The 12,844-nt window shown below is 40.0% G+C and overlaps 1 protein-coding gene across 1 annotated transcript in view; it reads right to left on the bottom strand.

The window, feature by feature from the left end:
- Positions 1-466: 466 nt before the first annotated feature.
- TEX14 (testis expressed 14, intercellular bridge forming factor) overlaps positions 467-12,844 on the bottom strand; it is a 44,048-nt gene continuing 31,670 nt past the window's right edge. Inside the window, exons 20-32 of the mRNA XM_064729203.1 lie at positions 12,731-12,815; positions 11,912-12,002; positions 10,386-10,448; positions 9,241-9,365; positions 8,367-8,557; positions 6,565-6,616; positions 5,991-6,062; positions 4,661-4,738; positions 3,060-3,177; positions 2,798-2,893; positions 2,034-2,152; positions 1,584-1,644; positions 467-1,403 (exon numbers count right to left, since the gene is read on the bottom strand). Coding sequence (XP_064585273.1) covers positions 1,367-1,403; positions 1,584-1,644; positions 2,034-2,152; positions 2,798-2,893; positions 3,060-3,177; positions 4,661-4,738; positions 5,991-6,062; positions 6,565-6,616; positions 8,367-8,557; positions 9,241-9,365; positions 10,386-10,448; positions 11,912-12,002; positions 12,731-12,815 — 1,188 coding nt within the window. The 3' untranslated portion in view covers positions 467-1,366. The remainder of the gene's footprint in view (positions 1,404-1,583; positions 1,645-2,033; positions 2,153-2,797; positions 2,894-3,059; positions 3,178-4,660; positions 4,739-5,990; positions 6,063-6,564; positions 6,617-8,366; positions 8,558-9,240; positions 9,366-10,385; positions 10,449-11,911; positions 12,003-12,730; positions 12,816-12,844) is intronic.

The following is a 12,844-nucleotide window of genomic DNA, read 5'->3' on the forward strand; positions in this document are numbered from 1 at the left end:
GGAGTCCCACACAGAGAATCCAGGTTGGAACAAGGCTGGGTTAGAAAATATTAAACATTTTTTTGGCCAGAATTGTGTCACAGCCTGGGGCGAGGCCTGTGCTAGGCCTGAGGCGCCTCTGTCACTGCCACCACAGCACAAACACATAAAAGATTTTTATTTTCTCTTATCTTTCCTCAGAAACATTTTTATTTTCTCTTATCTTTCCTCAGAAACATTTTTATTTGCTCTTATCTTTCCTCCCCCATCCCTGCAGGATCCTCCCTGGAGCAGCTCCATCAGGGCCCAGTTGTATCATGGCCGGATGATGGGAAGCAATGTTAAAAACAAATTACAAACCCCAACAAAACAACCCCCAAAATGAACCTCCAAGCCAGAAAAAGAACCAAAGGCAGCACAATAACCTTGGAAACTTTTATTAATGTTGTTTAACCAAATGAACGGGTAAAGAATTGGAGCATTTCCTTGCAAAAGCAGGAATGAAAATACAAAACTTGGTACTCCCAGATGTGCAAAAGCAGCTCAAAGCCCAGGGAACAGGACAACCTTCACTCCTGCACCTTGAACAGGATTTATCACAAAAAAGTGTTAAATATGAAATAGCTGTGCCTATCAAAATTCTCATCCAAAACTCAATTATGTCCAGAGATCTTGGTGGGTTTTTTTTGGACGAGGCCTACCCAAAATGTGGTTGAATTAAACACCAGGTATCTTCATAACAACCACATTTTTTTCCACATTCTTGTCTGATGCTGGCAGGGAACATATTGCTGCACTTGCAATCTCTGGAGAACACTGCCTTTTCCTCATTAGCTTTTTGCACAGCAATTAATCCCTTTAATCAGTCAAATCAGTTCAACACTAGATCACAAAAGCACTAAGTAAAGAGAAAACAAGAAATTACCTTGTTAAATTTAATGAGCAAGGAAAAACAGACTCTACATGGGCTGCAACACTCCAGCATGGAAACATTTCAGTGCCTGAGCAGCACCAGCAGCCCACAGAATTACAATCATTTTGTCTTTAATCTGAAAACTGCATAATGCAACAGAGCAAGGAATTCTCTAGCTTATGAAAATGTGCACGTGCAGAATAAAAAGCAGTTTCATAAGGATGTGACAGTAAAAAAAAAAACAGCTCACTTCTGCACATTGACACTGCCTGGGCATGCAACAATGGCATCAAACCAGTACAAAACATTTCAGAACACAGAGCACTGGGTTTCCTTCTGAACTTGCTGCTGCTGTTCAAGGAAATCTGAGCTTTACAGGTGTTTATGTGGCCAAAAAGGGCTGTAATTCACACACTAAACACTGTGCAAGCAGCAGCAAGCAGGTGATGTGTAGAATTTATTCACTCTTGTGTTTTAATCACGGAGAGAGCTCTCATCCAAAACAATTTTCCTGCAGGGAACAAAAAAAAAAAAAAGAGGAAAAAATGGTTATGAAGTTGTTTTTTTTCTGTAAAGTACAAGATGAAGGGAATGGGATTTCACAGTGCCTCTTTTTCATGGAAAACAGGAATGCAGCTCATGCCACAAATAAATTTCTGCCACAATTCCAGTTTAAGTCACAGAGTCTCACCTGAAGGGTGGAGCTCGAGCCAGCTGCTGCTGGGGGTGGGATTTCTGATCCTTGATCTCATCTAAAAAACAGGGAAATTCAGCTCAGAACATGAAAGCCATATAGAGACAGCAACTGAATCAAGAGCTGCAGGTTCCTCTGCTTGATTCATTTGGAATCAGAACCCAGCCCCAGCTCTGCTGCATCACCCAGGACCCTCGTGGGGATCAGAAAATCAGAAATAATCCTGATTTCCATCCCTGAAGCCCAGTCCCAGCTCAGCTATGGAGCTCTGACAGCAAACAGGGGCACAGCTGCTGTTGCTGTAACAATTTGTTATTGTAATGCAATAACAAGCACAGGGATGTCACCCCCAGGCTTCTACACTTTAAAATTGCCATCAACATTTCCAAAAGTAACCAGAGATTTGGGACATTTCAAACTTTGGGTGCATCCTGCAGCTTTACAGACCCAGGGCACCTGCTGAAGTCCCTGCACAGATTCCTGGTGCTCTGCCTCCAGCCCAGGCTCCTCTCTGCTCTACTTCATTCTTCCTTCCAGCATCTTCTGGATCCTGCAGGCTGGCAGCCCTTGAATGACAGAATTTTGTGTATCATCCTCATTTTTTTTCTTTTTCAACAGGATTAAATAGAAAATTCTGATGCCAAACATTGTGATGCCAACGAGTTCCTTTGTGAGACAGAAGTTAGGGATACGAGCACTCACTGTGGAGCTGTTCAGAGTTACTGGGCTCTGATCTTTAGTTCCAAGAGGAAAAACAGTTATTTGGGATATGAATATTTTCCTTAAAATGATGTTTAAATGACTTCTGCCATGTTCTTCAAATTTCCTAATATACTGCCATGAAAGCACAACCATTTTCACAAACTCTTCGTTATAAAGAGATTTCATGACTCTGTTTTGTTAATGCACATTTTCTCTGTCTCAAAAAATTCCCCCATTCTGTCAAATTATCTCTGATTTCTGTGAAGACCAAGCACTGCCTTTCAGGGCTGTAGAAGTATTTGCCTTCCACCTACAGGAAGCTGTATTAAATGAAAACATTCTTTTCCATCTCAATTTAGTAGGAGAGTTCACATTCACGTCTCCAGGCAAGTTCCCTGGCACTCTCCACTCCCCAAGGAGTCTCAGCCCATTCTCTGAAAAGTCCTCCACAGATCTGTACACAGCACACAAAATAAACCCTTGAACACAAACAGAAATTATCAGCTCACCCAAGAGTGTGTCCCTGAGGCTCTTCTTGGATCTCCTCATCTCCAGGAACTGCATGGAGCATTCTTTCCAAAACATCATCCAGACTGGAGTGAGCCCTGTTCAATAAAAGATTTCAAAGTGATGGTGACAAGGGTCATGCTGCAAATTTCCAAATAAAACAGTCGCAAGGGGATTTAAAGTTTTCTGTAAGCATTGAATCTTGTTAAAATTCTAAATCTTTGTAACTCAAAACCAGACATGCCTTCCGATCGTTTTTCATACCTTTCTGTATCCTCTGCTAGATTAAATGACTCCTTAGTCCATAAACTCTGATTTGTCTTCTCATTTCTCTCAGATTCTTTTCCTGACTCTCTGCTCTCCATTTTAACTTGATCAAGAGCTATTCACATAAACAGCAAGATTTTAGTATCAAAGGAAGATAAACAAAGACATTAAAATGTTCTTTTCTTTGCTGCACTTGGGCAATTTCCAGTTGCCCACTTCTCAGTCACTCTTTCCTCAGCCAGGCCTGATTTTCTACCAGATGAACAAATTCCCATTATCTGCAGTCAAAGGTGGCCAGCAGCAAGGCCCAGATAAATATTTCACTCCAACACATTTCCAGACTCACAGGACTCCACATTTTGTTTCCCATTGAAATGAAAAATGCATGTGGAAATGAATCTTTAATCCTTCCCCTTCCAATCCCAGATATGGGAGAGAAACCCAAGGGAAACCTGAGGATGGTTTGCCTATTTATCAAAATCCAGTGACTTTCCCTCAAAGCTTTATCAGCAAATTCTGTTCCCCACAGAAACCAGGGTTAGGGTTGGGCTTAGGGCTGAGAAGGGCACCCCATGGTGAATTTTCTCAGCTGGAAATTCATGGTGATGGGGTTAAACTTAGGGGAATATTTCAGCCCCTTCTGCTGGGCTGTGATAAGCAGGAAGCACGAGGCTGCCACAAAAAATGGGAGTCTGAAATAGCTGTGCTTTATGCAAATCCAAGAAAACCACAGTGATTGAGCAGCCAGCAATAGCCTGCTGCAGTCCTCTCCCCCTGAAAACAAGAAGCTCCAATGAACTTCCATCCCTCAGGAAAAGATTTAACAAAGCTGTAGGACAACCAAACATGTGCCAGCATCATTCTCGAGTGACTGTGTTATTTAGCTTTTTACAGACTTAACTCATGTTCTGCCTTTTTCTTTTTTTTTTTCCTTTTGCCTTTTTTTGTCTGCTTTTTTTTTTTTTACTGCTGCTCACTTTGTGACTCACTGGAGGAAGAAAAAAAAGCACAGCCTATAAACATTTAGGTTTTCTGCTCCTCTGACACGACTTGTTGTACATCTAAAAATGATTCCCACTTAGCACCATTTGCATTTGCAGCAGCAGCACAAAGATTCACCACTCTGCTGTCTTTGTAACAGAGCAGGAAATCCAATATTCATTACCCCAGCGGAAGCTATTTTTTTTTCCTCTGTGAAACCAGAGGCATTATTTCATGCTGGAGAATCAGGAACATGAACAGGTGGGGTGCAGTGGCCACTTTGGGAAGTGAATCACCCTCCCTGAATGGATTTGACATCACCTGCCCAGCACCTCTGCTCCCGTGGGTGTTGGCACCTGTGTGTGAGCACAGCACCAGCTCCAGTGGCACAATAAGGGCACAAAATTCATTCTCCTGCCTGGAGCTGCAAACCTCCCCCAGCAGCTCCCCGTGGAGCACACAGGGAAAGGCAGCAAACACTGGTGGGGGCACCAAGCTAAAAATTGCATTTATTGTTCCAGCTGAACAGCCAGTGACGAGGACGCAGAGGCAGTTTGCAGCAAGGAAAAAAGAATTTTCTATTTTTAATCTCCACATTGGGACTGTTAGCAACCAACCATTCACTTGCACTCCGGAGTCTGGCAATCCCATCCCTTCCAAGCCTGGAGTGATGGAATCTTGCTGCTTTAAGTGTTCTGTTAAAAACAGCATTATTTCCATATTGGTCTAGGCTGCCTATACACTAAAATACCATAAAACTTTATCCATCCAACCCTGGAGGAAAACCTGTACATTTACATATTATTTATATATTATATTTTGAATAAATATAATTTAAATAATATATATTATAATATATAATATAATAAATACATTCTATTTATTACAATAATTAAATTACATATAATTGTAAATATTTATATATTTATACAAATTATATAAAATATAAATATATTATTATATTTATATAATATTCATATATTCATCAATATCTATAATTATTATTTATAATTATATTTTACAATAATAAATTATATAATATTATGTATTATAATATGTACTATATTATATATATAATAATATATAATAAATATAATATATACTAAGTTATAAATATTCATATATAAAAATATTATTATATATTTTTATTTTATCAATATTTATAATTACGAATAGTTATAATTATATGTATTACAATAATATAATTATATAATAATATTATGTCTTATAATAAGTACTATATATTATATAAATATAATATATACTAAATATAATATATTATAATATATTAATAAATAGAATAATGTATATATTATAATTTATAATTATTTTATATATTAACCTACAGGCTGCCCCTGACCATCATTAATGGCATCACCTTTGATGCCAATCTCCACAGGTTCTTTTTTTGGTGATTGAGGAAATAAGGTGAGGACTGACAATTTAATTATCTAATGTCTGGTGTTAATTTAGGAAGAGCTTAATGATGGATAAGCAAAGCAAATTTTTCTCCAACACCCTCCAGTGAAAACCACACAGAGGTTTTACATTTTCTGACTGGAGATGAGTGTGAACACAAGTAGAAAATGCAAATCACTGAATTCTGCACAGACACCTGGGGGGTGCAGCTGCCTCCTCTAACAGGGAACACAAATTGCTCCAGGACACCTCTGAAAAATTCAGTGTACACCAAACTCCTCTGTGTGTTAAACTCCACCTGCACTCAGTGTGCTCCCAGCAGCAGCAAGGAAACACTCAGAGAAATGCAGAGGCCCCAAGAACTGCCAGTTATTTAAGCTGCTGATCATTTAAGCTCTTGATCTTCCTCATAATTGACTGCAACTAATTTGGAAGCTCCAGTGTATTTTGGCAGTGAATGGTTTGGGAGGAATCCTGACTGAGCACAGCTGGAAAGCCTCCCACAGTTTGGGGTGAAGTGCCTCTTACCAATTTCATCCAGCAGCTCTTGGGCTGGTGGAGGCAGCTCATCACTGGAGGGGGGAGATGCCTCTGAGAGTGCTGAGACAGAGAAAAAAAATATCCCAGTTAATTAGCAGTGATTAATCCTTAATAAGTGTGACATAGGCTTACACTCTGATAGCATCTTGCTTACATATTTCATTTAACACCCTGCGCAAGCCTGGCTCATTCATATTTTATCAAATTTCCCTCAATAATTCCATAATGGAAAAATCATTTGGAGCCAGACTTGCACATTCAGCTCCCAATGGTGTATCAGAAATCTGAGGCCAGTAATATTTACACTTCAAACAGAGGTTGATTTAGAGGTCAGAGTTCTCAGTGTGCAGGTGCAAACACAAAATCCATAACCTAATTAGCACCAGCAGTACATGGCTGAGTGCTTAGCTATTTATCCCTCTAAAAAGAGACATCCAGGAGCAAAAAAAGAAGGGGGAAAAAAAAAGGAAAAATAATTAATAGACTGCTGAATTTCCTTTCAAATCCATTTCTCTGTTTATTGAACAATTTATTTTGGCTGGGGCTGGGATAAAAGACTTACCAGGTGCCTGCCTGGTGTTCCTCAGGGATGAAGCAACTGGTGGCAACCCAACCTGAGTGAGATCAAACAGAATTAAATACAAGAAGTAAATTGAAAAACTGCTGATCTTCAATCCTTCTCTTCAACATCTTAAATCCAAAATTTAGGTAGAACCTTCAATTAAAGCCTGAGCTGACCATTAAATTTTAAACTAAGCTTTCCAATCAGTCCAGAATATGAAAATAGAGTAAGACTGATGTGTTAAAAATTTTGCTTAGGCTGCTATGCAGTCATAATTTAGCTGTGAGATACCATCAGCTACATAATCTTTATTTCAACACTCTGAACAGATAATTGGATGGAATTTTCTGACTGGACACATCCAAGATTTCCTCAGTTCCCATTCTCTGCTTGGAATCTTTCACTATTAAATCCAGGCACATCTGTTCTTTAGAAGAGCCCCCCCCAAAATTAAAAATTTGTAACCAGAGGCAAATCCTCACTGCCCTCAAAGTGGCAATATGCACTTAATTCTAGAATAAGATTTTGGACATGAAGTGACAGCATCAGCAGAGCCACTCAGGGCTGCAAATGAATTTAATGAATTCCAACTGTTCTGGCACTGGAGCAGCACGACACAGACCTGCCTGTGCCAGGTCAGCTGCACAATGAGCAAACTCTGATTCCAGCTCTGATCCACAGCCCCAGCAGTGGAAATAACAAGGAAGGTGAAAAGGCAACTGTGTTATACAAAACTGTTTCATACAGAACTGTCTGCAAAGGCAATTTGAGATAATGCTGTGGCTCAGGAACACCTTCAGTGCCAAAAGGATCAGTGGAAATGGCTGCAGCGACCCTGGAAACTCTGCACTCCAAAGGGTTTGAACAAAGCCAACGAGATTGGGCACATTTAGTGCGCAGGAAAAGGAGAAAAAAGCTTTGAACAAAGGCTCATTCAAACCCCCTTCTGCAGAGTCCATTCCGGACTCTGGGCAGAATCCAGTCTGGGCTTTCCCTTTCGCCAACTCCATTCCAGACTCTGGTCAGAATCTGGTCCAGGTTTTCCCTTTTGCTGAGTCCAGCCAAAGTCCAGTCCAGGTTTTCCCTTTTGCCAAATCCATTCCAGACTCCGGGTAAAATCCACTCCGTTTTTTTCTTTTGCTGAGTCCACTCCAGACTCCATTGGGAATCTGTTCCAGGCTTTCTAATTTGCTGAGTCCATTCCAGACTCCAGCCAAAATCCGGTCTGGGCAAGTCCATTGTGAAATCCAGTCCGGGTTTTTCCTTTTGCTGAGTCCATTCCGTACTCCAGCCACAATCCAGTCTGTGTTTTCACTTTTTCTGAGTCCATTCCAGACTCCAGGTGAAATCCGGTCTGGGTTTTTCCTTCTGCCGAGCCCATTCCATACTCCAGCCATAATCCAGTCTGGGTATTCCCTTTTGCTGAGTCCATTTCAGTCTCCAGGTGAAATCTGGTCCTGGTTTTCCTTTTTTCCAAGTCCATTCCATACTCTGGGTAAAATCCAGGATTCCAAAGGCTGGGAAGTGGAAATTCCCAACAGCCAGGGAGGGATGGAGGGCAGGGAAGAGCCACTTGGAGAGAGGCCAACATTCCCCAGCAAGGGGAACCCAAATTTTTGTTAATTAATTAATCAGGACTCTTTACTTCATCCACAGAGCCACGATTCCCAAACACTCACAAAGACCTACAAGGATTTCTCTGTTTGCATTTCTTCTTAACAAAAGTGTTGTCAAAAATATTTTTAAGGAATATTAAAAGAATATTTATAGAAACTCCTGGTGTAAGTGATTTTCTGACTTACAGGCTCTTTCGGTCCAAATGGGCAAATTCTTGGAGCCACCACTGGAATTTCCATGCTCCTCTCCCCTTCCCAGGCTGTGGTGAAAGTCTTGAACAGCGTGGAGGAGGTCTCTTGAGAGCCACAAAAGGAAGAATCTGAAGAAAATTCACGGCACTGTTTGTATTTCTCAAAGGCTAATGGAAATTTTTCGTCTAGAATTAAAAAAAAAAAAAAAAAACAGGGGAAAAAAAAAGTGAAGACAGCGAAGCTGGAGAATTATTTTTGGAATTTTTGTATCTTTAAGCCCATTTCAACAGAAGCAGAAAAAAATTTAAAGGGAACAGGCACCTGCATAAGAAACTCTATCTATAAAAGACCAAACTGAGGTTAATAACTCAGGAATTCCACCTCAGACAAAACTTTGCCAACTGAGAAATTCCAGCCTCTGTTTAACACCAAATTAATGAAGCACAAATGTTAATTCATTACTCTTTAGCACTCCAGTTCAACAAACATTTATCATGTCATTTAACTTGTTATAAACTTACTGAGTGCTTATTAAATTGCCTTTAAAATGCTAAAACCCACATGTATCAGTTCAAATTTAAATGACTTAATTTCTGATTTATGAAGGCTGCCAGACACCTTTCAGGCAGTGACTTTTTCAGCTGTGTCCATATAAATTCTCCTTTAATTCTGTGTCTTTGAACAACGAGACTTCCAACAGGAACAACAGCATTTCTTGTGCGAGCCTGACATTCCCGCACAGAGAAACGGAGGTTCACGATTCACCTGGATGATTTTCACATTAAAAAATCCTGGCAGAAAGGCCTGGCTGGCACAGAGAGGAGAAGCAATTCCCTGTGAATCCTCTTTTTCCCCCTCCCTGCATTACCTGAGCCCAGGGGGGTGCTGACACTGGTGGGAGCGTGGCTCGGCCGAGGCGTCCTACACTCCACACCCCTCTGGAAGTTCTGCTCACAGGGGATGCTGGACAAATCCTGAATATCTGCCACTGATCTGAATTATTGAGACACGTTCTGACAGTTAGAATGGCCACTTCCTGCACCTGTGAATCACCAGATCCTGCTATTTTCAGGGTCTTGAAATTTTAATTTCGTGCAGTCTTATCTAGCGCGCTGGAACGGGAGGAGATGTTCCCTTTGAGACTCCCCACAGGAATCTTGGGAGGCCCAAAATCACCATCCTCAGGGAAGTTAAAGAGGCAGAAAAGGTTAATTATTTGCTTCCCCTTCCTCTCCAGGATGTGTTAAATAATCCTCCTACAAAACCAGCTCAGGAAGCTGCTTCCAGAAAGGGCAGGAGCTTCAAATGTGAACCAAAAGGCAGAAAAAAATCCCCAAAGGCAAGGGAAAACCTCAAGGGTTAACAAAAATTAATGAGCCATTAATTAAGACTAAATGTAGGCCTTGGGAGCATTTAAAAGAATGACTCTGATAAACTGAGACTGCTGAAGGCAGTCACACCCCCAAGTGAAAAGACTTAAATCCAAATTGATCAAATTTTGGGGAGATACACTCTGGATTCCATCATCCTCAAAGGCCGTGGAAAGAACAGACACCTCCTGTAAATCAGTAATTTTATGCAAATCTCCATTAGCTGTAAATATAAATTAACCTCATTAGCTGAATCACAAACATACTCTGCTGATTTTTTTTTTTTTTTCCTCCCTGAAAATCACAGGACTATTTCTGTAATAAAATTTATTTGGCTCCACACGAACGATTTGCTCTTTAAAGTGATTTTATTTCCCTGTGCCATATGGAGAGAAGGAGAAACCAGGAATCCTGGTTTGCATGGGAAGAAGCACACCCAGATGAACACCAAGTTAATTACTTCTGAATATGAAAATATTCCCAACTCAGGACAACACTTTTACACCAATCTCACAACTTTTCACAGGAAAATACTCTCTCAATACTCTGGGGAGTTTTCTCTTGGTCTGTCCCACCTCCCTTGACAAAATTTTGTAGTTAATGACCAATTTGCTGAAGTTTTGCTATAAAATGTGGCTCTTACACATCTTTTTCTTGGCATTCTTCCTGTGGCTCCCACAGCATCGCTTCTTGTGCTGCATCCACACTGAAACGAGGGAGGAAAGGTCACATTCACCCTCAGAAAATCATGGAAATTGAGAAATTTGGTTTCCTTTCCTTCAGGAAGTTTAAGCATTACCTTCTCTCTGAGGTAGACTGCAGCTCATAAACACTTTTTACTTAAAACCTGAGAAAGTGGAGACTGGTAGGAGAAAAATGTCATTTTTAAACAGATTTGTTAAAACTTCTAATTGACATTTGCAGCTTCGGAACAAAAGTGAAATTAATAAAATTAGGTGAAATTAATGAATTAATCTGCCTGCTCATCTGGTGCTGGGGACTGGCAGCTCCTCCCTAGGATGTCAGAATGGAACAAAATTATTAACCAAAAATGAAAAAAAGAAATAAAAAAGAGATGTGAAGTGAGTGATCTGAGGCACTGCTGGAATATCAATGAGAGCAGGCAGTGGCACTAATTGTCTGCCAGGAACCCAGAGAAATAATGACATTTAACTGCTCACCTCGTTAAAATTTGGTGAAATGAATAAAATGAAATCAAAGAAATCAAAACCTAGGCATACACACCACTCCATTGTTCCATCATCCCTTGATCTGTCTCAGATTGTGACAAGGTCAAAGAGGATCAGGCAGATGCTCAGAGAGCAACATCCCCTCTGTCCTGCTGCCAAAAGTTCCAAAGTGAAGGGAACAACCAAAAACCTTCTTTTTTTATCCTAAAGCCAAGTGATTTCCACTGCTGGTGCCTCCCTCAGCTCCTGGGTGGGGAGGAGCCCTGGCAGTCACAGCCAACTTCTGGAAAAATTTTACCATGCTGGTAAAATAGAAAATTTTAATAAAATAAATGTAATAGAATAAAATGTAATAATATAAACTTAATATAATAAAATACAAATAAAATAAAAATAAAATAAAATAAAATAAAATAAAATAAAATAAAATAAAATAAAATAAAATAAAATATAAAATTACATAGGGGGGACAAAAAACCCTCCTGTTTTTCAGAGGAGCCAGCCAAACCTCCGAGGTTTCAGAGGCTGCCAAATCTGATGTTACCCCCAGGCAGGATCCAGTGAACATCCCTGGGCTGATCCCATGGGGCTGGGAAAGGCAGGATCTTCATGGCACTTCAGCTCCACAACCAAAATTAAAGCAGATGACTGAAGCTTTAATCTGAATTATCTTTGCTCTGTTTCAGCCTGTGGTTTATCAGGAATTGTGATATGTACATGGCTTTTTTTCCCCCTATTTTAGCTCCCTCATTAAGGCAGAAAAAAACCCCACCAAACTCTGCAAAAGACAAAATCCCTTGAGACCTGTGAAAATCCCTTTTTGTATTTTCTTAGCAAGGAGCTGAGCTGTGTAGATAATCATTAAAAACCACCACTGGCATCTTATTTGAATATTAGATATATAAGCAGAATTAATGAAGAGAGCACACTTTAAAAGCTAATTTATGCCTGAAGGAACAATGAAAATGAGTTTTTCTACCTGGCTCCAGGCATTTGGCTCAGCTGATTCACTCCCAGCTTGTTTCTGCCACTGCTCTGTGGTGTTGTGCTGCAGAAAAGCATTTTTCCTCCTGAATACAAATAACAAATATGTTCCCTGTTATTGGCTTTTGCAAGCACAAAAGAAAACAACCCAACTCATTGAACAGGAAATTGTGATTTTATTAATTTTTTTCTTTTTTTTTTTTTTTTTTTTTGTCTGAGTTCTTGTGACCTTTGCTGTTATGGAGAGACAAATGTGTTTTAAAGATGCATTTTCATAAACATGGCACAGCTGCCAGACAGGCACTGGAGCACTGGGGAATATCACAACATTTAGAGATTTGAGCTAAAAGAGACAACAGAGTAAGGAAACAATGATTCCTGCATTATTCTGCACACACACTCTGTCAGCTCTCACTGGGTTTAAGCCCAAGATCCTCCCAGCAATGAGAATATTAATGTGTAAATACAACTCTAATTCAGTTTCCAGCACCACAGCAAGTTGCATAAAAAGATTAAACTTCGCCCCAGGGTAAAAATAAAAAGGTTTCAAACAAGTTTTTTTGTTTTGGCTTTTTAACTGAAACACAGCAAGTACATAAACACTGCATCTGAAATGATCTCAGGCACTGCAATGCCCAAACCAAAATCCTAAATGGCCTGAACTCTCCCAAAAATAATAATTTTGGAATGAGAGATCAACTGAGCCTGAAGAATGGAGGTGCAGCCTTGTGACAGGAGAGCTGCTGGCAAAAATATCAATGCAACAATTTCTGTGCCCCTGCCTCAGAAATGCTTCTGGAAAAAGGACATTTACCTGGAGCCTGAATTGCTGCATCTGCAGGTGATTTCTGTAAAAATCCTGCACAAACATCTTCAGCTCTGCCCTCAGCATCTGAGGTCTGAAAAGGGGAAAAAGAGAATTTAATTC

This window comes from Zonotrichia leucophrys, chromosome 19 (genome assembly GCF_028769735.1).
Source record: "Zonotrichia leucophrys gambelii isolate GWCS_2022_RI chromosome 19, RI_Zleu_2.0, whole genome shotgun sequence".
NCBI lineage: Eukaryota > Metazoa > Chordata > Aves > Passeriformes > Passerellidae > Zonotrichia > Zonotrichia leucophrys.